Source organism: Syngnathus leptorhynchus, chromosome 14 (assembly GCF_054491065.1).
Source record: "Syngnathus leptorhynchus isolate UIUO chromosome 14, UIUO_Slep, whole genome shotgun sequence".
NCBI classification, from domain to species: domain Eukaryota; kingdom Metazoa; phylum Chordata; class Actinopteri; order Syngnathiformes; family Syngnathidae; genus Syngnathus; species Syngnathus leptorhynchus.
In genome coordinates, this window is record NC_141208.1 from 9,893,842 (window position 1) to 9,918,122 (window position 24,281).

General features: G+C 44.0%; 2 protein-coding genes across 4 annotated transcripts; both read left to right on the forward strand.

The window, feature by feature from the left end:
* The first annotated feature begins 2,377 nt into the window (after window positions 1–2,377).
* Window positions 2,378–8,937, forward strand: LOC147046575 (uncharacterized). 3 transcript variants are annotated; one of them, XM_085929793.1, is made up of 8 exons: window positions 2,378–2,514; window positions 3,063–3,265; window positions 3,570–3,662; window positions 3,733–3,828; window positions 4,465–4,575; window positions 4,674–4,803; window positions 4,888–6,780; window positions 7,601–8,937. In XM_085929793.1, exons 1-7 carry the CDS (start codon window positions 2,511–2,513, stop codon window positions 6,744–6,746), a joined length of 2,496 nt encoding a protein of 831 aa, XP_085785919.1. In that variant the 5' UTR covers window positions 2,378–2,510; the 3' UTR covers window positions 6,747–6,780; window positions 7,601–8,937. The 3 variants fall into 3 exon arrangements, with proteins under 3 accessions (XP_085785919.1, XP_085785920.1, XP_085785918.1); XM_085929794.1 differs by having other exon boundaries at window positions 7,910–8,937; XM_085929792.1 differs by having other exon boundaries at window positions 4,888–8,937.
* Window positions 8,938–9,095: 158 nt separating this feature from the next.
* col6a1 (collagen, type VI, alpha 1) lies at window positions 9,096–23,162 on the forward strand. The gene is made up of 35 exons (XM_085929795.1): window positions 9,096–9,344; window positions 10,027–10,156; window positions 10,225–10,425; window positions 10,540–10,699; window positions 11,232–11,345; window positions 11,428–11,448; window positions 11,523–11,543; window positions 11,630–11,674; window positions 11,756–11,809; window positions 11,888–11,932; window positions 12,091–12,117; window positions 12,206–12,232; window positions 12,325–12,369; window positions 12,742–12,795; window positions 13,274–13,336; window positions 13,409–13,471; window positions 13,533–13,586; window positions 13,664–13,699; window positions 13,774–13,836; window positions 14,133–14,195; window positions 15,584–15,646; window positions 15,884–15,946; window positions 16,067–16,117; window positions 16,198–16,233; window positions 16,358–16,420; window positions 18,631–18,696; window positions 19,823–19,858; window positions 20,175–20,211; window positions 20,332–20,340; window positions 20,418–20,551; window positions 20,883–20,989; window positions 21,063–21,249; window positions 21,326–21,497; window positions 21,577–21,606; window positions 21,834–23,162. The coding sequence occupies exons 1-35, from the start codon at window positions 9,260–9,262 to the stop codon at window positions 22,436–22,438; spliced, it is 3,030 nt and encodes a 1,009-aa protein (XP_085785921.1). The 5' UTR covers window positions 9,096–9,259; the 3' UTR covers window positions 22,439–23,162.
* Window positions 23,163–24,281: the final 1,119 nt, after the last annotated feature.

Here is a 24,281-nt window from a genome sequence, read left to right on the forward strand (position 1 = left end):
CTTAAATGTTTCTACTGAGGTAGCAGTTCTAATATCCATTGGTAGGGCATTCCAGAGCTCTGGAGCCTGAATAGAAAATGCTGGGGGGTCGGGGAGAGGGAGCAAAAACAAACTCCAGCTGCATCGGCCACTATAGATTAATTAAAGGCCATGTCAAAGAAATATGTCTTTAAACGTGTCTTAAATGTTTCTACTGAGGTAGCAGTTCTAATATCCATTGGTAGGGCATTCCAGAGCTCTGGAGCCTGAATAGAAAATGCTCTAGACCCTGCAGACATTTTCTTGGCCCTCTGTGTCACTAAACGTCAAACGTCTGTGTCATTTTGCAAACGAAGGTTACGAGACGGAACATAAGGAACAACTAGGTCGACGAGATATGAAGGCGCTAAGCCATGCAATGATTTATAGGTTAATAGAAGAACCTTGAAGTCACATCTTAAATGGACCGGGAGGCAGTGTAAGTTGGCTAATATTGGGGTAATGTCATCAAATTTTCTTGTCCGAGAGAGCAGCCTTGCAGCAGCATTTTGTAATAACTGTAGACTTTTGATGCTGGACTTGGGAAGACCAGAAGATAATGCATTACAGTAGTCCAGGCGCGACGTGATAAACACATGTATAATAATTTCCGCATCACCGGTCGAGAGGATTGGGCGAATCTTAGCAATATTACGAAGGTGAAAAAATGCAATTCTGGTTACATTCTTAATGTGCTTTTAAAAGGAGAGCATTTGGTCAAATATTACCCCGAGATTAGTTACAGTATCACTCTGAGTGATAGTACGGTTATCTATAGTTATAGTGGTTTCCTTAAATAAATGTTGATAACGAGCTGGACCAATTATCAACATCTCAGTTTTATCTGGGTTAAGACAAAGGAAGTTGAGAGACATCCATTGCTTGATCTCCGCGAGGCATGCCTCAAGATTACAACAGTCCCGCGGATCTGTCATTGATAACGGCATATATAATTGGGTGTCATCCGCGTGACATTGAAAACTAATATTATATTTACGAATGTGAATGTTCTTGCCCAAACAGTCAGAAACAGACTTCACGAGGGTGGCGTCAGGGCACGACGTCCTGTAGTGTGCCCTATGCTCACTACTCAGCACCGTAGAGCTCGATTGGCATTTGCCATTGAACTCCAGAATTGACAAGTCCGCCACTGGCGCCCTGTGCTTTTCACAGATGAGAGCAGGTTTACCCTGAGCACCTGTGATAGACGTGAAAGGGTCTGGAGAAGCCAAGGAGAGCGCTATGCTGCCTGCAACATCATTCAGCATGATCGGTTTGGTGGTGGGTCAGTGATGGTCTGGGGAGGCATTTCCATGGAGGGACGAACAGACCTCTACAGGCTAGAGAACGGCAGTCTGACTGCCATTAGGTATCGGGATGAAATCCTCGCACCCATGGTCAGACCCTACGCTGGTGCAGTAGGTCCTGGGTTCCTCCTGATCCACGACATTCCCGGCCTCGTGTGAAAGCAGATAGTATCTGGAGGATGAAGGAATTGACACAATTGAATGGCCCTCACGATCACCTGATCTAAACCCGATAGAACACCTTTGGGACATAATGTTTCGGTCCATCAGACGCCGCCAGGTTGCTTGTTAGACTTTGCAGGAGCTCACGGATGCCCTTAGACAGATCTGGGAGGACATCCCACAAGACACCATCCGTCGTCTCATTAGGAGCATGCCGCGACGTTGTCAAGCATGCATACAAGCATTTGGGGGCTACACAAGATATTGAAAAGAGTTTTAAATTGCAGAAATTGAATTTAGGCAAAATGGACGAGCCTGCCACATCATTTTTTCACTTTGATTTTTGAAATGTCTATATACTGAGCCCTCTGTAGGCTGAAAACTTTTATTTCCATCAAAAGATGTGGCATCCTTTTGTTCCTGAGACATTAAACTGTCCATATCAGTTTAGATATCCAACTTTTTTTTTCACGATTGAAATCTGTTTTCAAAGTGTTCCTTTAATTTTTTTGAGCAATGTTTTTATATCATATTGGTCCACGGACAAACAAAACATTCAAGTAAACAATACAAAATGTAAAAACAAGAAGGCACATCCAATGAATAAATAAGAGCAATGAATAAATAATAAATAAATAAGAGCAACATGGTTGAAATGGAGCAAGTGTGCATACAACTGACTTTTGTCAATCCTATCTCATAACTTTGATGGCCATTCACGGCCTGTGGGTTCGAGCTTGTCGAATGACGTCACATTGAAGTCTGGGTTATGTATTTTCTTCGCCACTCGGACCTCCCAGTTGAGAGGGGCGATATCGTGCACTTTTTCTAGTCGAAAGTCGGACTTCCCACTTTCCTTGAATGCAGCATACGCATTTCACTATGCAGAGCCTGTTTCAGGAAGAAGTTGGCCCCGCTGCTACACAAATAGTTAGCTTATAGGCTAACTAGGAACACAATGAAAAATTGGCTTTGTAGAAATCTTGCCAATCTTCGGAGCTGAAGAATTTCATATCGAGCGTCATGGGTATGTATCGATCGCGGATCACGACAATATTTACATCTTATTACCTGTTCTCGCTGCAAAAGCAAATATGTATCATCGGATCTACAGGCCTCGACTAATCCCTGGAACGAGACTTGTTTTGCCCAACAGTGCGTTAGCTTGTTGACAGTGGGCTTGGAGCTAGCATATTGATTAGTGTTCGCCAATTTAAGGGATTTTTAATCGAATACGTGTATAACACGTGCAATTAACTTCTGAGTATTTAGTGTATTTCTGGTTAAATTGTAGCATACTGCGGTTGTCTGGTTTGCTACCCATGTGGCCAATATATCACAGGACAAACGACGCTTTGTACAAGCTTGAGGCACTTAATGCACGGTTCATACGAGGCTTGTGTGAAGCACAGGATATGTGAGCCTTCCTTTCTAATTTTATTTTGGCCAGTAATTAATATGACGGGACACCATGCTGATAAACGCCGAACGGACCTATGCAAGTAGATCTCTTGTACATAAAGTGTCACCGTGGCCAAGTGTAATTACATTTTGAGCTTCCTATTGTGTTTGAAGAATTCAATGTTCCACTGTCATCACTGGCCCTCCTGGTCCCACCACTGAGGCTGATGTCAGCGGTGATGTGGGAAGTGGTTCGCCAGAGGAACATCAAACATTATGGGAAGCTGGAGGAGTTTGTAACCATGGTTACAGATGCAGTTCCTGACCTCATGAGTAAAAGAGAGGGGAGACTCTTGTCACTGGGCCTCAGGGCCAGGGTAAGTGAAAACTACTCCATATGATCACTTTTTGTGATAGATGAGGCCTGGACTGAAAACAGCTTGTTTGTTAAATACTGTTTAACAATTGTATGGTATTTGATACCCTCAGACTGGAATTGGGTCACTTCCTAATATGGTGGTGATGATATTATGCAATTGCAGCATAAATGCACAGATCAGGCATACAAAATCAATTCAAGCTATTTACACACATACATATAATGATAACATTTGGGTGGCTCATAGACTCATATAGTGAATATATCCATCCTGTGTGAAACTTGTGTTACATTTCCACCAGACTACTCTTGAATTGTTACGTTCTGAGCATCCTGACGATCTCAAAGCTGTGGAAACTCACCTCAACAGGATCCGATCATCTTGTGTCGAAGAGGTGAGTGATGCCGGTGTCATGTTGTTGTAGTGTGTCGCCACTTACTGCCTTTCTGTGTTGTGTTGTTTAGACAAATAATCCTGTAATTGAAGCACCGGAGGCCAATTTTATGAAGCTGGTACAAGGTCTTATTGAAGATACTGATGGCAGGGAACACTTCCTTAAGGTACATCCACCTGCCTACACTTTCCATACATTTTGCATACAGTTTTTGACTAGTGGGCAAATATTGACCTACATCTCACAATGACAAATAAATACCGTAATTTTCGGTCGCACCAGCCATAAAATGCACAATAATGTGAAAAAAAAACATATATAAGTCGCACCGGAGTATAAGTTGCACTTTTGGGGCAAATTTATTTGTCAAAATCCAACACCAAGAACACACATGAACCAGCAACAACAGGCTAAACGATATGTATGCTAATGTGACATAAACACAAACAAAGAGCTGAGAACGGGCCTGACGTAACATTCAGAGTTATTCTAATAACTATTACATAAATAACACGTTTATAAAACCATCTGTGTCACTCCAATTCACAAATCAATCGATCGTGCTTTATGTAAACAATGCCTCGTATGCGCGCCGTCGGACTCATCGTGATTTGCATTTCTAATTATTCCACAGACCCATGTAACGATATATAAAGTATATTTCAAATAACTATCATATTACAACAATATTATCAAACCATCTGTGTCACTCCAAATCATTCAATCCATCGATCAAATTCCTCGTCCTTTGTCAACAAGATGTCAACATGGTGAGAATCTTTCATTCCTTTTCCCCCAACAGAACGTGTTTCCAGTGGAGTACGGCCCTGACTTTGACACAGCTCTGGAGACGCTAGTTTGTGAATTTTTCACCAGACTTGAGGAGCTGCTGCCAATCCCAGATTTCAAGCAGGTGCGCAGGCGTGTTTGAACCTTGGCGCCCTTGAACGGTCCATGACATTGGCATTATTCATCACTAATAAAAGTTGTCTTTTTTTTTTTTTTTTTTAGACTGCGTCTTGGCTTAGTGCTGCTCCCTCTGTCCTTGAGGAGTACATACAGTGTGTATCAACTGGAGAAGACCTCAAATTTCTCCTCCAAAGCAAAGAGTGTCATGGAAAACTGGCGAAAAGTACTCTTGGTATGGTCTCTGTACATTGTCAGTGAATGTTGCGCAAGATATTTGTTGAGGTCATTTCACCCCCCCCTCCCCACACACACACAGCTCCTTTTCAGTCAGATGATCTTCTCATCCCATCCTTATCTCTGCCCCCCTCTTTGGAAGTGGCCATCACGTCCCTTCCGAGCGCTTGCGACGATGACCACAACGTCCCTCAGATAGTCATGTTTGACGAAGAACTGTCCGCAAACCCTTCCACGTCAACTGACTTTCCGGGTTCTCCGAAAAGAACTGACACGTCCTCATCTCCTTGTCACGGACCGCAGGTATCCACGCACAAATGTTCCGATTGCGGTAAATGCTTCAAGCATCATTCGGTGCTAGTGGAGCACCGGCGAGTCCACAGCGGCCTGCAGCCTTACAACTGCTCCGAGTGCGGCAGGGCTTTCCGAACGGCCACCCTGCTGGCCGGACACAGGCTGCGCAAATGCAAAAATGCCGCATACCTGTGCATCAAATGCGGGAACAGCTTTCCCTCGTCCCTGGAGAAATTCCGACACCACTGCCCCAAACCAGGACGAAATTATGATTGCGGGCACTGCAGAAAGACCTTCCAAAAGTCAAGCAGCCTGAAGGAACACCTCCTGACTCACGTTCCGAGCCGCCTTTTCAAGTGCAGCCATTGCGGCGAAGGCTTTTCCGGCATCGGCGATCTCAAGTATCACCAGCAGGTCGATCACGACAAGCCGTACCAATGCAAACAATGCGGGAAGAGCTTCATCTCCTCCAAATGTCTGGTGAAGCATCAGCAACGCCACAACGGGAGCAGCCAGATGGATGCCTCCAAATTGCTGAGTGGAGACAAGCGTAGGAAATGCGGCGCCGCTCGTCAGATTCCCTCGAGGAAACTGGCCGTCAAATCCGCGTATCCTCGAGGGCGAGTCACCCACAACTGCCCGCTGTGCGGAAGGAGCTTCAAGTATCGTTTTGAATTTCTGGAGCATCAGCGCTTCCACACGGCCGTCAAGCCATACAAATGCTCCCAGTGCGGCAAAGCCTTCCGCACCGAGGCTCACCTGTCCGGCCACAGAAAAAGGAAGTGCAAGAACGCCGCCCACATTTGCACCAAGTGCGGCTGCCAGTTTAGGTCCATGCACGAATGCGTCCGACACCAGTGCATGCAGCTGCTGACCAAATACGAATGCTCGCACTGCGGCAAGACCTTCAGGATGGCCCACCTCCTGAGGAACCATCAGATGACTGAACACCAGCTCCCCTACAGCCCCAACCATCGCTTCAGGTGTCGATACTGCGACGAGACCTTCCCCGGGATCAGCGAGCTCAAGTATCATCAACGCGTCGACCACGAGAAACCGTACCAGTGCCAGGAGTGCGGCAAATGCTTCCTGTCTGAAAAGTGCTTGTCTAATCACGAGCTGCGACATAACGACGACAGGCCGGAGAGCTGCCCGGTGTGCGGCCGCGGCTTCCGAAACCGCTACGACTTGAAACAGCACATGCGCACGCATACGGGCGAGCGGCCCTACCAGTGCACCCGCTGCTCGCAGTGCTTCTCCACCGCCGGCGGCCTGAGGAGCCACACGCGCGTCCACACCGGCGAGAAGCCTCACGTGTGCCCCGATTGCGGCAAGGCTTTCTCCCAGATGGGTGCCATGCGCACCCACAGGCTCACCCACACCGGTGAGAGGCCCTTCAAATGCACGGTGTGCGGCAAAGGCTTCACCATGGCGCACAAGGTGACGGTGCACATGCGCGTCCACACCGGCGAACGGCCGTACGTGTGCTCCCAGTGCGGCAAAGCCTTCTCTGACGGGAGCGTGCTCAAGCAGCACATGCTCAACCACTCGGGGGTGCGACCTTTCCACTGCCAGATCTGTCCCAAGACGTACACCTGTCTCAACCACCTGAGGCGCCACCTCAAAAGTCATTCCGCCGTCAGCTAACTCTGACATTGAGCAGTACCTACATAAGGCCAAGGTGAGCCCATAGTCATTATTTGCAGATGTGAGCCCACCCGCGTTACAGCCAAAATCATGTTTATAATTTCTGGCTGATACTAAACCCCCAAAGTCTTTATATTTTCAACAGTATTTTGAAATTTGGCTCTATTACGTACTATCTCTAAAGAATGTGAATATCAGTGTCTCTCCATGCTCGTTGCGGTTTTCTAAGTTTGAGAAATTTACATTAAATGGATTGTGAAACGGGGCGGCTCGGCTACCACGACCGCCTCACAGTTAGGAAGGTGTGGGTTCAATTCCACCTCCGGCCCTCCCTGTGTGGCGTTTGCATGTTCTCCATGAGCCCGCGTGGGTTTTCTCCAGGCACATCCCAAAAACATGCTTGATAGCCGATTGAGCACTCCAAATTGTCCCTAGGTGTGAGTGCGAGTGCGGATGGTTGTTGGTCTCTGTGTGCCCTGCGATTGGCTGGCAACCGGTTCAGGGTGTCCCCCGCCTACTGCCCGATGACCGCTGGGATAGGCTCCAGTATGCCCGCAACCCCCGTGGGGACTAAGTGGTTCAGAAAATGGATGGATGGATGGATTGTGAAACGGATGACACTGGTACACTTTGATGTGAATTGATTTCCTTCATGGGAATTTTTTATTATTATTATTGCATACACTAGGGGGCAGTAGCTCCATTTGACAGGGCTTGCACAAGCTGCAATGTTTATCCTCGAATGACTTGCCTGTTTTCAAATATTGACTGATAAACGTGTGAGGAGACGAGGCAGTAATGTTGTTTATACTTTGGATTTTCATCTGGCGCCATTTCCTATCATTTACGCACAGAATCTTGATTGGACCCCAATTTCCTGCAGTTCCAACTGGCACCTTGAGGCACGTCTGCAAGCAGAGTAAACTGTAAACTATTTTTTGCGCAGTGACTCATATGAAACCTTCACTAGAATATTATCCATGTCACCGTGATCAATTTCTTCCAGCTGTTTTTTTAGTGGACCATAAAAATTTTGGCTTTTGCCCATCTAACTTGTTTGATGCAAATATTCCACAGATTGGTTGTTACTTCATTATTTCATCATCATTTTCTAACTTGATGAAACCCTGTTCCTAAAAAAAATTTGTGGTTCTGTGTTCAAGCCTCTCTGCTTGGGTATTTCCTCGCCCTCTGACTCAGATTTCAAGATTCAAGAATTTTATTGGCCATGTTTGAGCATGCCAAACAAGGAAAAACTCAAAACTCCAACTAGGGGAAATGAGAAACCTTGAGAAGAGACCACAGGAGGGAGGATCCCTCTTCTAAGATGACACGGCTGCAACTTAGTACACATAATACAGACAATTCAAAATAAAGTGTGGAGAGCAGGATGTTATTGCACAACAATGTCTCTGAGACTCTAAGAATGGTGTGAGTTCATCAGAGCAGAGCGACAGCCTGGAGGAAGAAGCTGTCTCTGCGTCTACTGGTATACTTATGTAACTGAAAACAATGCTAGCTTCTAATTTCTCTATTAAACAAAAGTTGGTATGCGAGAGATCCTGTATGGAGACATCCGAAACATATGCATCACACTTTATGCATGCTGCCATAAAAGTGAACTGATTTATTGAGGACTGGCTCGTGAACACAGATGATTACCAGATGTCCCTACCCTATCCAATCCTGTCGGTTTTCTCTCTGTGAGCAACTGTGTCTCCAAGAAAAGTGAGCTCAGTGGAAAAACTGAGTCCAGAAGAGTCCCAGCACGCACGTATGTCCACAGCAACCATGAAACATCCATCCCACTCATCACTTAGCCAAGTCAACCCTTCCACGGCGCCTTCAAACGCTCATTCTCAAAGTCGTGAGCTAGATGGCACTGTGTTTCTTCCTGGTGCACTTGTTGAGCGAGACAAAATCCCCCCTCCTTTTGAATGTTCTTATCAGGTATGGAAAGTTGAACTAGATGGGAATATTTTGACAGAATTGAAAAGCTACCCCAAAGTTTGCATCAAAATCGTTGTTTGCAACACAAATTGTTCCCACAATGAATTTTATTTGTATATGCATGTTAGTCCTGGTTTTATTTATTCATGTTCTAAAATTTAAACATTCGAGTGGAAACTTCCTTTTGCCGTTAAAAACAAAACTGTACAAATATTCTGAAAGGTCTTGTGTGTACTTTTTTTTACGTCCTTATAAGGAAACAATCATATCTGCGTATATTTAGTGTCAACCAATGCGCGCTCTCGCCAAATGTGGCTCTGGTGCACGGAGGTGGGAAAAAAAAAAAAAAAAGCGCGTGCACGTCTCCTCCTCCCTGGTCGTGCGCGTTGTCCTCTTTGCGCGCTCTGGCTCTCGCTCTGGCTCTCGCCTGGTCTAACTGCGGCAGGGCGGTGGAACAGATAAAGTTTTGCCGAATTTAGCCATACAGGACCGGGCTTTGGGGTTCCAGGCAGAATTTGTACTTCTTTCTTCTGGTTTTTTTTTAATTTGACTTCATTTCAGCCATGGAGTCTTTGAGAGGGCTCCTAGTGCTGCTATGCGTCCTCCTAGCTCGAGTGCAAACGCAGATCCAAAGACCCAAGTTCATGGGTAAGTTTCAAAATCTTGATTTGTTTGAAGAAATGCTGTTGTAGTTGTTAATTGTTGAAGGGAAGACAAAGCATGTTTAAGTTGTTTCTTCATGTTGAAATATGACATGCATGCCGACGTGACATTCCTGCAAAGGATGATCCAGATGAGCACGGTTTCTTTGGAGAACACTCACCAATGAAATGTCATGGTCAAATAAGATCAGGATAGAAGCTCACATTCAAAATATAGTTGATTGAACTTGTGAACATCATGGCCTGCAGAGAGAGCATGGTACCAATTTGGAGCGCTTGATGAAGAATAAGGTGCACTCACAGACATTGGTCAAAGGTCATCATCAGAGCTTGTCAGGCCAAACAGCCAAGCATTCTAGGGTGTTCTCCATCCTCACACCACTTCTAAAGCATGGTTGGAGTGTTTTGGCAGATAATATTAGGATTGGTCTCCTTACGGATTAATAGGGTCGCAACGAGAACGTTCCTAACTTGACCCCATTGGGTCAAAACTGAAAGAAGAAGGCTCATCTGAATTTTTTGTTGGAGTTGTTGAGCCTCTCTGCTAATACTGACAGGCCTGCAGGAGGAGGCTGCTAGCAAGCACCCTGGACAACCATTGGTGCATTCTATGCAGCTTGTGTCGTCAACTATTTCCATCATTACTGATTTGTTTGTTTTGTAAGCAGATTGTCCTGTTGACCTTTTCTTCGTATTGGATACATCTGAGAGTGTGGCCCTCAGACAGAAACCTCCCAACTTTTACATTGACCAGATCAAAGGATTCACCAACCGCTTCATAGATGAGCTCCAGGAGATGTAAGAACTTCAACTCGGAGTGTCTTTTGAGATGTACAATCTGAGCGATCTTGTTTTGCTCCCCATAGGCGCCATCAATGCGACCGCTACCTGACGTGGAACTCAGGGGCATTGCACTACAGCGATGACGTCATCCTGGTGCGTGAGCTGAGCGACTTGAGCACAGATCGCCAGGCCCTGAAGAATGATATCGACACCATCAAATATATCGGCAAAGGGACCTACACGGATTGTGCCATCAAGAGGGGTCTTGCTGAGCTCCTTGTGGCGTAATCATAATGCATTACATTTATCATAACAATACACTGAATCGGGCACATTCAGGTTCAGCATTTGCTCATTTTGAGATGATTTGCACCTATTGGCTGTTTTGTACTCTCCAGGGGTTCCCACTATCACGAGAACAAGTACATTGTGGTGGTGACTGACGGCCATCCAATTACTGGCTACAAGGAGCCTTGTGGAGGCGTCCAGGAGGCTGCAAATGAGGCTAGGCTACATGGGGTCAAAGTGTTCGCTGTGGCCATCTCACCTGATCAGGAGGTAGCTACATGTACACATTTATTTTCATTCTAGAATGTGAACACATCAATTCATTGTCAATGCTTCCTCTTTTAGCTAATTGAACACAAAAATTCAATTGAAAGACCTTTTGGAAGAAAAATCCACCTGTTGCCAAAAATACATAATTCATTTATATGACTAAATATATATGACAATATTACAATGGTTACTATTGTGTTTTTTATGAAAACTTGATGTGCTAGAGAAAAACAATGGCAGCTTCGGAATCACAAAATCTAGAAAGGTTGTGTCTCTTATTGAAAAATGAAGAATGCTTGTACAGATGGGCAGCCATCTTGCCAAAAGTGACATCATCATATAGAAAGTGGAAACCCCATCGTAGCCATTGTATTTCACGTATGTGTATTTTGTGTTTGTGCTGTTGTCGAACCAGAATCAATCAATCAATCCTAACTTTTGTAACTAAAGTCTGTCTAAGCCACATTTACACCTAACAATGCCTAAGTACATCTAGATGGTTTTCATTTCCACTTTGCTTTTGTCTTATTAGGATACGAGACTGTCCATCATTGCCACTGACCAGAACTACCGGCAGAATTTCACCGCTGCAGATGACTCCAGGAACACCAAGATGGGAACTATCAGAACCATCATAGATATGATTGTGCGTATTACCTCCTCTCTTTCTTCTTGTCTCCAAATGTAGTGTTTAAATGTCATTTACATTTTGTCTTTTCTTTTTTCAGACAAACGAGACCAAAGATGTGGTATGTATGGTCGTCGGCTTTGTATTGAGTTTTGACACACAAACTCTAAATCTGATTTCTATTTGTTTCCCCAGTGCTGCTCATTCGACTGCAATGTAAGTGCTCGACGTGACTCGTATCCTATTTGTTGTTTTCTTTTTAATGAGCACTGTCACCCACCTATCATTTTGCTTTGCCACAGGCTCCAGGGGGCCCCAAAGGACCAGATGGAGATGCCGGCGGCATGGTATGACCACAGAAGCAGCTTGATCAATGGAACAACTAAAGAGTCGCTTTTGAATGACTTGTATTATCACCCTTTCCACAGGGAGAAACCGGTAGACCGGGAATGCCAGGAGAGAAAGGAGATATTGGCGCAGTGGTAGGTGACTTTTGACATTCATCTCCTCTGCCTTGAATAATGATCAAAAGCCTCATCATTGTTGCTACTCTGTTACAGGGCAGCGTTGGAGATCCTGGTCCTATTGGATACCGTGGAATGAAGGTACCCTACTGACCTCCATTGTGTCTTTCTGGAATTGATTGTCATTCATTGCACTTTAATTACTATCAGCGATAATTAGGATGGTCTTATTATGAAAGGAATCCCAAATATGTCACATCAATTTGAATGCATTACAATGTGTGCTTTTCTTTTTGCAGGGAGATCGAGGTGGCAGAGGCGAGAAGGTACAATCGAGTCATCCAAATATGAAATATTGCTGTTTGAAGAAGAACTTTGCCAAAATTGGACGCAACTGACTAATGTTCCTTACAGGGAGAAAGAGGACACAAAGGCTACAAGGTGAGTTGGATTTTGATGGCCGACTTTCCACACTTTGGTGAACATCTTCTCATTTGCTTCACTTCATTTGTGTGTGTGTGCCTCTTCAACAGGGAGAAAAAGGTCTAAGGGGAAACGATGGAGTTGATGGACGCAAGGTGGGTGGCAAACAGTGCCAACCTATGACTAATCTCAAAATAATGTTGGATTGTCCAGAGATTTCAATCTTATATAGATTCTGTGTACGGGAAAGAGAGAGAGAGATTGAGATATGTCAAATATATAGATGAGTTATTAAGACTACTTTTGTACAAAAAATTACGCAGCTGAATTTTTTTTGAATTTTTAACTAACATCTAATCCGTACCGTACAATTTTTAATAAAGAAAAAATATGCATATGAATAATTTTAAAGTATATATAATAGACATTATTTGACGCATTAAATAAATGTAGCTAAAGGAATGAGAATGATCTGTCTTTCTGATGTGGTTAAGTCATGAAATGATTTTGGTTTTTTTCCCTTTTAGGGTGAAGCTGGTTTCCCTGGTCTTGCTGGCTGCAAAGGATCTCCTGGAGCAGATGTGAGTTGAAGATTTCAATCCGTGTCATCTGGTGCACCCCGCTTGAGTGTCATTTTTAAAAATGGTCCGCTTTAGTCACGTTGGACCCACGTGCGACCTTTCATGCGTTGCTAACATGAAAAATCACTTCTATCTCATCTTCTATTTGGCGCTGGCTCAAGGTTTAGGCTCTGCAAACGTCCTCACATACACAGTATTTATTTTTCATGCTAACTTGACAATATGCAAAGCACTTTTATCTGCTCATGGCTAAGGCATGTTTACACATTTTTCATGAGCTGCAATGTTCCTGCTTGGGCGACTTTGACCAAGATCAGGCGGAGAACCTGGTGGGCCGTTAGCTCTTTAATCATTGCTAGGTTTACATTCTTGCTGACAACTTGTTTAAATGAAGCCGAAATGTCGACATATTACACACAAATACTGTACACACGGATTCATACGTACATGCTTGGCTGTGGTTGTTTTTCTCTTCCAGGGTCTTCAGGGTGAGCCTGGGCCAAAGGGAGATCCCGGTCCTTATGGGCCAAAAGGAGAAAAAGTATGATGTCTGACGGTGTTCTTTTTCAACTAAACCTGGTTGGTGTAGTAAGTCACGTGGTGCTTATTCCAGGGAGATGGTGGAAGAGATGGCGAACCAGGAAGACCTGGAAACTATGGGCCTCTAGGACCTCAGGTAGACCAACATATATAGATAAAATCCCAGAGATGTAAAGTTCTGACATGCGCTATGACAGGGTGATCGCGGACCCCGTGGAGGTAACGGGGACAAAGGCGAGCGTGGTGATGATGTAAGTTCACTCACCCAGTCAACAATGGAAATATCCAACTTTATGGTCATGTTCATATCATTTCCTCTGTGTTTCAGGGTGCACCAGGACCAGATGGACCTCGTGGCGAGATAGTAAATCATGATTCTGACTACTGTGATGTGAATTGTGTCGCCAATAAGTCTTCATGGTTGCTCATCTCTTATAGGGAGCAGTTGGAGAGAAGGGGGAGCAGGGTTCCCGTGGCAACAGAGGACCAAGAGGAGAGGCAGTAAGTGGTGGTGGTGGTCATGATGACAATGATGATGATGATGGTTAGGAAATGATGTGTATCAGACTATAGTATGCTCACAGGCCAGAATACACAGATGCAAGTTTTGGACAAAAATGCATTAAAAAAAAAAAAAAAAAATTCTCAGGCCCAACAGTTGGGGCTTTGGCGCAGGCGGGCCAGGAAGTGACTTGGCTCCAATAACTAATCTTGATGCTATGCTTTAATGGTCTTCAGCTGCAGCCATTGAGCACCCAGACTTCATTCTTGGTCACATTTGTTCTTTTCCTTGCCAGGGGGAGCCAGGACCCCGTGGAGAGCAAGGACGAGAGGGCTCAACTGGCCCCAACGGAGACCCTGTGAGACTTCCCACACAATCCTTCATACACACACACACACACACACACACACACACACACACACACACACACACACACACACACACACACACACACACACACACACACACACACACACACGGGGAAATACAGTGGCACGCTGTTTCTAGCTTGTTTCATGCAGCAACTCCATAAAACACCCACTTTTCATCTCAGCAGCTTTTTATTTCTACTCAGTGCGCATGTGCGTTCAGGTTTGGCACTGGAAGAGATGAGACATTTGAATGGTGTTGAACCTGGCTGCAGCCCCAGAGTGCGGCCCACCCGTGCATAGGTTCTTCCCCTCCCGGGAACATCTCGGCTCATTCTTTCCCTTCTGACTCAGTTCTCTCCATCTCCTGCAGCCAAAGCCTCAGTATGGTTCTTAATAAGGCTCCAGGCAGTGTATCAAAAATAATGATTTACATGGATTACTTGCGGTGGCTTTGATGATGTCAGAGCTTTCAATGAATCCTTTGTGCTCCTATTTTTTCCTGACGGGAGCGTAAAGAAACACTGTTCAAAGTGGAGACAGCTGAGATGCTGGGCCATCCTTGTATGCTGCTATTTTAGGGACTAGCATGGGATGCAACAATACTTTTGGAATTAGGAATCATTCATACTGATACTGTATGTTATAGTAACATTGATGAACATTGTATGTATTCCCATCGCAAAAGTAAAGAACAATTCTGAGTAAAAAAGAAAAAAGGTCATTTGCCAAAGTAATAACGATTTCAGTACATTTTTAATGATGACATAAGCGTGGTTATAGACTTGAAGTAAAAGACCGTTCAACTAGCACATGTTGCGTAGCGGCTCGCCACTCTAAAACCCAAATGGAATGGATGGCATCACTAAAGTGCATTTTTCATAGAATTGAATTTTTGGATGCGACACTGACGGCTAGCCAAAAGTTAAGTCCACTGTATTTAGTGGTTTGTATTTGGACCTTACAGCTAAGTCCTCACAGTAAACACAGGCTAAATAAAGCCTGTTTGGATTTTCTATGCCTAAAAATTGTTTTTATAATATAACAGCATTATTTACTATGTAGAGCAAGCAAATGGTTATGAAGCAGCTGAGCCCAGCTGTTGTTGACCTCACTCCAAAAGTAGTCAACTTGCTATTTCCCTCTGATGCTCATGGCACAACATGACCATCAATTACACCACTGTAGTATTTGAGAAGCATTTCAGCCATGTTAAGCTTTGCCAAAAGAAGAAAAAGGTTACTTCAATTCTCCACAAACATGCAACGGAAAATAACTCTGTATGGCGTCATGTATTGAATTTGTCTTTTTAAGATTGTTTTTTTTTCATCTGCTTGCGACATCTACATTGCTGTAACCTCATGTTGATGTTCTGCAGGGTGAGCCTGGCAGAGATGGTTCCGCCGGATACAGAGGAGATGAAGGCCCTCCTGGACCAGAGGTCGGTTTCACTCCACAAAAATATACCACATATAGACAATTTGCACACCGGTCAATTGAGTGGATCTTGTACGCTATTGTGCTGTCCTCCCCAAATAATATGAGCAGCTTGTGAGCAAATGTCAGCGTGCTCACAGATGCTATCACACACACGCACAGAGCCATTAGGACAACATGTGAATGAATGTTTTCAAAAATTTCATATGTTTCCCATCTTGTCATTCCTCGTATCTCCCAGGGACCCAAAGGACCCAGAGGAATCAAAGGCTCTGCTGGAGACAGAGGCCCAATGGGACCCAGGGTGAGTGAAGAAGATTAAGAAGGATGCACATGTCTGCCATCCATCAGGAGCCTTACCACAACATTTGTGTGTGAGAGTGAGTCAGAGATTGTGTAACTATGTTCTTCTCGCCATTGTCAGGGTGAGGACGGTGTGCCAGGAAATGGTACTGCAGGTTGCCCAGGCTTCCAGGTGTGTATTAGGGTTCAAAATCATTTGTAACATACACTACATAAATCAACATTTCATTTGTTTTGTTTTTTCTTCCACAGGGTTATCCTGGCCCTCGCGGAGATTCTGGTGAACCTGTAAGTTTCACCAAACACTTTCCAACATGACTTCACTTTCAGAATATTTTCATCTGCTCAAATGATGCAGTTGACTTCTAGTTTTGTAGCATGACGTTTAGCACTTTTTTGTGGTGGCCTTCAGGGTGGCAAAGGAACCCCTGGACCCAAAGGAGATGATGGAGAGCCTGGTGACCCCGGCCCTGATGTAAGTCTGGCTTGTCTGATTTCCTCTTCATTCGGTTCCCTGCTGTGACCATGGATGCAACTACCACATTTGTTTATGCCTTTAAATTCATATCCAAGTTTTTTTTCCCCCCAATTCCTGTTTTTAATGTTCTCGTCTGCATTAGACTGCAGCATGTTCCAGTGTTCCTTCCGTCTTGTTCGCACACTCCTTGTGGATTACAGCTGGAAATAATTTCTAATGTAGATCTGAACAGTTGCTGTGTGTGTGTGCGTGACATTGTGGAAAGGGAACTTTGAGTTGATGCAGCTGTGTGTATTTGGTGGTCAAGGATACCAGGAAATGAGTGTGGAGGATGAAGCGACGGACTGCATTACTCTTTGCACTTCCATATAACATGGCAGTCTTAACACGTTAACCTCCGAGTCAATTACGGCAATTGCAAGCTTGGTGTTTTATGACATAGACATTTCTCCACGTTGTATTTTTCTCAGGCGTGTTGTCCTTAAGACAGGTCAAAACACACACAATCTTTTGGGATTCATATTAACATTTGTCCTGTGTGTCATGAGGACGCAAAGCAAGATCAGATTCAAGTGTCAGAATTGATCTGCTTTTCATTACATGGCATTACGTCATAGTATATACATCGTTTCATGACATGGCTTACATACGTACATTAAAAAAACACACACACAAAAGTTGGCAGGAACGCAAAGCATCGATTGCATTTGGTATTTATAAGAGGTTCATGCAAGCATTGCTCTCTGCAGTAAGTCATTTAGTTGTTTAGTAAACATAATTATACCCCCAAATAATTGATGCAATCTGGAACCTGGTTATCTTATCTCAGCATAAATACAGGAAGGGAGAATGAAGCAGCCTTTTTGACTTGGCTCGTGAAATATATACAAGTGGATTTCGGAACATTTGAGGTACCTATTTCATTGAGCAGAATTTAAAAGAGGTGCTGTTAGCTGGAGACAGCAAGCTGAATTTTTGGTCAGCCAATTTTTTTTTCTTGTCCTCTTTTTATAATTACAATAAGTGCTTTGTGCCTCACTCAATAATGTATTATGTATTCCATTCCATTCGACACCATAGCCACCGGATTTTTTTTTTGTATCAAATATTTGACTCTGAATCAGTTACTTGTTGACTGCGTCCACATGCCACTTCAGACTGTACTGGCTAGCAGAAAATACACTTCAGCAGTGCTTTCAAGTCATGGGCAATGAAACTCTGCTTATTCTGTTAGATGTGTAGAAACTATAAGAAATAGTTGACTTGGTTATTTCAATTCGCACTTGCTATTCACTCAAATATATTTTTTGTGAAGTGAACATTTTCTATAGTTTTTTGTGGCAAAATTTGATTGAACAACTTTTATGATGCATATGCACAAAGTGTAGCATGAATAAGCGTCCTTGGGAGATACGTCAATGTACAAGCATGCATTTTTTTTTTCAATTGTATGACATTAGTTTATACAGGTGTGCCTGGTGAGATTACTATTGGGTGTAAGCATCTTAAAAGTCATATGGTTTGAATTCCCCTTTGTCTGCTTCATGTGTCCCCTGGTCCTGGAAATGTATTAGAGCAGTCCATGTGATTTAGCTGCAGTGCTGGTTGTCCAAATACGATCTGAAAGCAGAGCTGATTTAGGGTGATCATTTGTGTCAGACTTGCCCTTGGCCAAAGCTGCGTCTCTTTTTTTTGTCTGATGTCACGGGCTGCAAATGAGTATTTATGATCAGAATGAACGTGGCCTTTAATTGCACGTCGCGATTTCTGTGTACTTTTGTTCCATGTTACTCCAACGGTTGCATTTCTCTCACTGTGAATTGGCATTGCAAGTTATGAAGTGAAACAGAATCTTCCAACTTTCCCCCAAATCCCTTTTGAAGTTGAATGTGTGGAAACATAATCTCCTTAATCACCATAGTCTCCACACTTCCTCATCCTTGGCCATCATCTGACGATGGTTGTCTGCAGCTGCACAACACCATTTAGAGGCTTTAGGGGAAAACACTTACATCACCTGTTGAAAATGTTCTGATATGATATGAAAATATGATATTACAAGTGGCCCTTTACAACCAAACACTCTTTAGTGTTTGTAGTGGTTAACATGAATACGAAACAAAACAGCCTCTGTGTGTTGGATATTGATACCACTAAGTGTTCATTCGGGGTAAACATACATTTTTCTCCTTTTTTTTTTTTTACAGAACAGTCTACCAGGACCTCCAGGACCAAAAGGGGCCAAAGGTCACAGAGGACCTGAAGGAAGATCGGTAAGTAAGCCAGAGTCTGAATCTTTGTGTGTGCATGTTGAGACACTGAATGGTTGCACAAGAGATAGTCTGGTCTGCTTTTAAAATTTGAAGTAAGATTAGATTCAGTTGACATGAATGTTCAAACAAATCCAGTATATTGGCAGATGACCAGGTAAAACACAAAATGGTTTGAATTCTACTGTTATCAGTGCCGTACTGACGAGTGCTAATTGTATTTAATGCACTTTTGCAAAATGATGTTGAATCTCAGGCAGGAAATGAAATGTTTACCATATTGCCAGCCAGCCAGGCAGGCAGGAAACATTTAAGTCTGCTTCTACTTTGTTGTCAGGGGCCCTGTTTGATTTTTACATGTGGCTCTCAGTATCCCATTTTGACTGCTCGACCACACGTTAAAAGCCATTCTGCTAGGATTGTTCTAGTGGACGCCAACGACAAGCACAAATATTGCAATTGGTCTCGTTGGTGTTTATTGCGCTTCTTTCTTTGCCGACTTTCCTCTCACAACATAAAAACACATGCAAAGACTTACTGAAAATAACCAGCCTCGTTTGAATCATCTTAAATGGGAAAAATTGTGTCATAGCCCAACATGACGATGTAGAGGTTTAGGGGAAAAAAGAATGTGTCTAAATATAAGCATATGTTTGGATGCATGTTCCACAAATAAAAGCCTCACCTCCCAAAGTCTGTTACTTTCCACACCAGGCTCACCCAGACCCTGCATCATGTCTTCATGACCCATTGTCTCTCTTTTGTTTGTCTGTCTGTCTGTCTGTCTAAGGTCCTGTGAGCACACATGCAAGCAAGGCACTTTGAACAAAAGGAGGCAGAAAAAATGCTCTTAAACCGACTGTTAAGAGAAAACAGATGTTTTGTTTCTGCAACCGAGTGAGGGAATGAAATGTCGTGGTGATGAATGATTGGAGGATTCGCATGTTGCCAAAGCAGATCCCCAAAGTGCAGTTGCAGTAGAATCACTTGAGATTGTGTGTGTGTGTGGGGGGGGGGAGTTATGCTTCCAAAAACCTCCATTTCACTTAGACAAGAATAAGACTATTTGGATTCTTTTTTGACATATATTAGACATTTCTGTATCATTCACTCATTTTTTCTCTTTTAGGGACTTCTTGGACCTCCTGGACCACCAGGAACTGATGTAAGTCTTGAAAGAACAAAAGAGGGGGGGTAGGAATGATCTGATCTCTCTACACTTATCTTAGCAAAACACAGGCAATGTAGACTTCATTCCCCTTTGAGACAGTTTGAATTCAATCCCCTCCCTATGTTCAGGCTGGAGCCAGACATTCAATTTCCTGAACACCAAATCCTGTAGCCTCTCAGTAAAATATCAGCAGCCGTTTTTTGGGGGGATGTAACTTGAAAGGCTGCCCTGGCCTTCTGGAAAAGTGATATACTGTTATTTAGAGGAGTGTGTTGCCGTACAATAACATGCACTCCGCCCCTCTCCTCAGGAATGTGAAATTCTGGATATCATCATGAAGCTCTGCTGTGAGTTATACTGGAACACACACACGTGCATACACTTATAGACAGCCCCATATATTTCCTAATTATCTTTGCTTAAGTTTCTTTGTGTGTCTGTTTTTGTTTGGGGGGGATCCACTGCAGCTTGTTGTGGTAAGTACAAAGCAATTCATTCTCGAACGCTTAGTAATAGCTGATGGTTTTAATGTGTCTTTTTTTGCTTTCATCAGAGTGTAAATGTGCTGCTCTGGACTTGGCCTTCATTGTGGATAGCTCAGAGAGTATCGGTGCTACAAACTTTGCTCTTGCCAAGGACTTTATCATCACAGTTGTGGACAGATTGATTAAAGACCAGCAGGTCAAGGTAAGTAAGGAGGAGGACTCCTCTGTGGTGTTGACTTCATATTCATTGTGTACCTAAATACTGAACAAATCCATTTATTTGGTGGTGGGGGAATAAATACTTCATCAGAGATGTAGAGGGATAAAACCATGGGAACAAAAAACAGAGATTGCATCTTGGGGTTTTCAAATTGGCTTTCATTTGTCTCTCCAAAGACTCCACTCTTCCTGTTTGGACGTAATTAGTCAGGAAGGGTTGGGAACACAGAAATGCTGGCAGAAGAAAACATAACAGTTGACATAACAAACTGATAAAATAAGCATGTCCACCCCCCCCCCCCATCCCACCCCAGTTTGCAGGTAATGAGTCCAGAGTGAGCGTTGTGCAGTACAGTGGCGCACAAGCCCAAGAAGTGGTCCAACTGGGCACCAACGTCAAAACCCTCACTGAGTTTAAACAGTGAGTTGGCATACACACACACGCACGCACACACACAATTCGTCGTGTTGGCCAATGTAGTATTTGTGTGCAGGGCTGTGAAAGACCTCAAGTGGTTGGCTGAGGCCACTTACACTGCTGAAGCTTTAAATTATGCTCTGGAAAACACCATCAAGCTAATGAGGCAGGAGAACCGCGTGGTTCTCGTTCTCACCGACGGACGCTCCGATACTCTCAGGGATAAGATGCCTCTCAACGTCCTCTGTGGTAAAAACATCAGGGTGAGAAACAGACTGGTGAGCGAGCCAGCCAGCTCATGTGGCTGAAATTGAAGTGTATCCATCTTTTGGCCTCAAGGTGGGAGGTTTAGGCGTGAAGGACTACTCGGGCCGTCAGCCCAACCAGGAGCAGCTTGGAGATCTGGTGTGTGAGAGTGATCCCAAACCTGGCTTCTCCTTCGTTCTGGATAACTTTGCCGAGCTTCTCGATGACTCTTTCTTGCAGAACCTCACATCCAAAATCTGCCAAGGTATTTCAATTGAAAAGCACGTGTTGTTATTCTTCTTGGTTCTGTGAACTAACCTAGAATGTGTCATTTTCATATGTAGATAAGAAGTGCCCAAACTACAAGTGCCCAAGTAAGTTTTTTTTTTTTAAATAACAATTTAACAATGTTACAAATTTTGTAATTACCTTGAAAAGTATTTATTTAGTTATTTATTTATGTATTTATTTATTTATTTATTTATTTATTTATTTATTTTTGCATAGTGCATTGCTCGTATGATATTGGTAACACTATATTGGTGAGGAGTGCTGTTATTGTCATTTCCTCGGTTGTCTACTAACTTGGCATGTGTTGCAGTTGCCTTCTCTCAAAGCCACGACATCCTGCTGATGATGGACAGCTCGGCTAGTGTGGGCCAGAAGAACTTTGACACCAGCAAGACCTTCGTGCAGCGCTTGGTGGAGCGCTTCCTGAACGCTAAGAGGGAGAGGGGCGTGAATGTGAGAGCGGCTGTCGGCCAGTACAGCCGCAACGCCCGCATGGAGCAAGGCCTGACCGCAAACGCCACCCTCCTGTCCCATCGCATCAACGAGATGACGTACCAAAATGACGGCACCAACGTGTTAGAGGCCATGGACTTTGCCATTAAGTCTCTCCCGAGCCGCGGCGATGCCAGCGGATACAAGAAGAAGGTGGTGCTGTTCTCGGACGGCAGGTCTCAGGCTGTCACCGATGCCGTGCTGGAGAAGCGCGTTCGCGAGCTGGCCGACGCCGGTCTGGAGCTCTATGTCATCGCGGTGGGCGGCCAAGTCAACGAGGTCAACCTGCGCACGCTGGTGAGCAGGGGACAGCGTGACGATATCAACTACGCTCAGCGCCACCTCTTCCGCGTGGCAGACTACCCCTCCCTACTTCGCGGAGTCTTCTACCAAACCGTCTCCCGACGAGTGTCCATGCCTTGAGCCCAGAAGAACAGGACCAGTGCTCTTCAATTTTTAGTCCCATTACGAATAGTTAGTCCCATTTACCATACACTGTTTTTTTAAAGAATATCACCAAGCAACTATGATTGTTTTCCAGAGGACTCCCAAACATAGGGCTGTATGAGATTGGATCATTAACAGACAGAAATTATGACTTCAATTTGGATTTGAAAAAATGGTTGCCCGTCAGGCCTTAATCCGAATCACTTTGGTTTAGGGCCATTGGAAATAATTGAACTCATTCACTGCCATTGGCGGCTATCGAAGCCACAGATCGATTTGAACTGGGGTGGCAGTGAACGAGTTAAACGTGCATCAAAACTTGCTGACATTATGTCTGCCTTTCTGGATCAAAGTCCATCAAAATACATTTTTAGGTTACTCCTGCTTGTCACTCAAGGACCACAGTCCTACTACCGACCACTACTCCATACTTTTGCCACCAAAAAGTTCTTCCACTTTACAACCAGGCACAAGTTTTGGCTCACCTTCATGCATTGAGAATATATGTTGTTGACTAAACCTTCGAAAAAGTGTCCAAGAAGATGATACCGTACAAGAACCAGACACAGATGTCAATTGAAAACAAATAAATTTCTAAAAAAATCTCATGATTCCTTATTGCTATTAATTCAATACTAATTCAATATTAATTCAATACTGAAAATTCTGTACGAGCACAAATTGATACCTATCCCCGAGTTGACTGGTTCACTTGAAATCTGCATTGGATTAACTCACCCAAAATGTTCAAAGAGCCATATTGGCCGAAATCAAATAAAAACCATACCAATCTTAGCCTTTTATAAGGCAACATAGAATGATGTATGCTTACTAATCAAATAATTCAAAATAATAGGCGGCTCGGTGGCGCGCCGGGTAGCACGTCCGCCTCCCAGTTAGGAGGGTGCGGGTTGGAATCCACCTGCGGCCCTCCCTGTGTGGAGTTTGCATGTTCTCCCCGTGTCCGCGTGGCTTTTCTCTGGGTGCTCCGGTTTCCTTTTTGCAAAAATTCCAGGGAGCCCCGCTAGGGACTCTGGAGCCGTGGGTTGCCGACCGCTGGATTAACTAAAGTGGAAAACAGGATGTGACATCATGCGGGGGGGAAAAAAAAAACCCCATCAGCGCTTGACTTGTGACTAATGAGAACAGCTGGACGCCACATGTGCCATCATGCCGAAACCGTTATGTATACGTGTGTGCCTTACCGTGTCCGAAATGTAAACGTATGTGTGGAGGCGCTTTCTTTCTACGCCTAACCTCGATCAATTGTCGGCCATAAACAATTCTGGCCGGCACACCGCTTCAAACCACAGATTGACACAAACCTGCTTGAGAGGACTCTGTCAAACACACCTTTGTATTTCATTAGTGAGTTAGGAAAACATCTGTCATGGTTGAAGGCTGGAAAAGAATCTACCGCCCACCACCACCACCAGTTGAGCTGTCGTCCCCCCCCCCCCCAAAAAAAAGGCCACCCACCAACAAGTGTGACTTGGTCACCTTTTATGTTATTGCCGACGGGTGGCACAGAGTCAATGTACAGTTGCGGTGTATCAGCCTTTACCTATGACAAGAAGATAAACAACATCAGGAATGTCAAAAGTGCTTCTCAGACAAAGGTTGCTCCACAAACTTGGGTCTCCTCAATGTTATTTATTCACGCTCACATTGGTTTTTGGAAATCATGCCAATTCCTTTAAATTGGGGGGAATTTCCAGAGATAAACCTACAAAGTCAAAAACCCCAAAAATTATCTTTTGGAAAAGAAAATATTCTGACACGTCAAATATTAAAAGCTCACTCTTGGCCCACTGAACAA

What these genes read in the sequence shown, in the direction of transcription:
- LOC147046575 (XM_085929792.1), top strand. An exon ending in CAATCCCAGATTTCAAGCAG is followed by an intron (nt 4,576 to 4,673) that starts GTGCGCAGGCGT and finishes TTTTTTTTTTAG; the next exon opens with ACTGCGTCTTGGCTTAGTGC. An exon ending in ACTGGCGAAAAGTACTCTTG is followed by an intron (nt 4,804 to 4,887) that starts GTATGGTCTCTG and finishes ACACACACACAG; the next exon opens with CTCCTTTTCAGTCAGATGAT.
- col6a1 (XM_085929795.1), top strand. Translation starts at nt 9,260, where the DNA reads ATGGAGTCTTTGAGAGGGCTCCTAGTGCTGCTATGCGTCCTCCTAGCT. An exon ending in ATGGACCTCGTGGCGAGATA is followed by an intron (nt 13,700 to 13,773) that starts GTAAATCATGAT and finishes CATCTCTTATAG; the next exon opens with GGAGCAGTTGGAGAGAAGGG. An exon ending in CTGGTGACCCCGGCCCTGAT is followed by an intron (nt 16,421 to 18,630) that starts GTAAGTCTGGCT and finishes TTTTTTTTACAG; the next exon opens with AACAGTCTACCAGGACCTCC.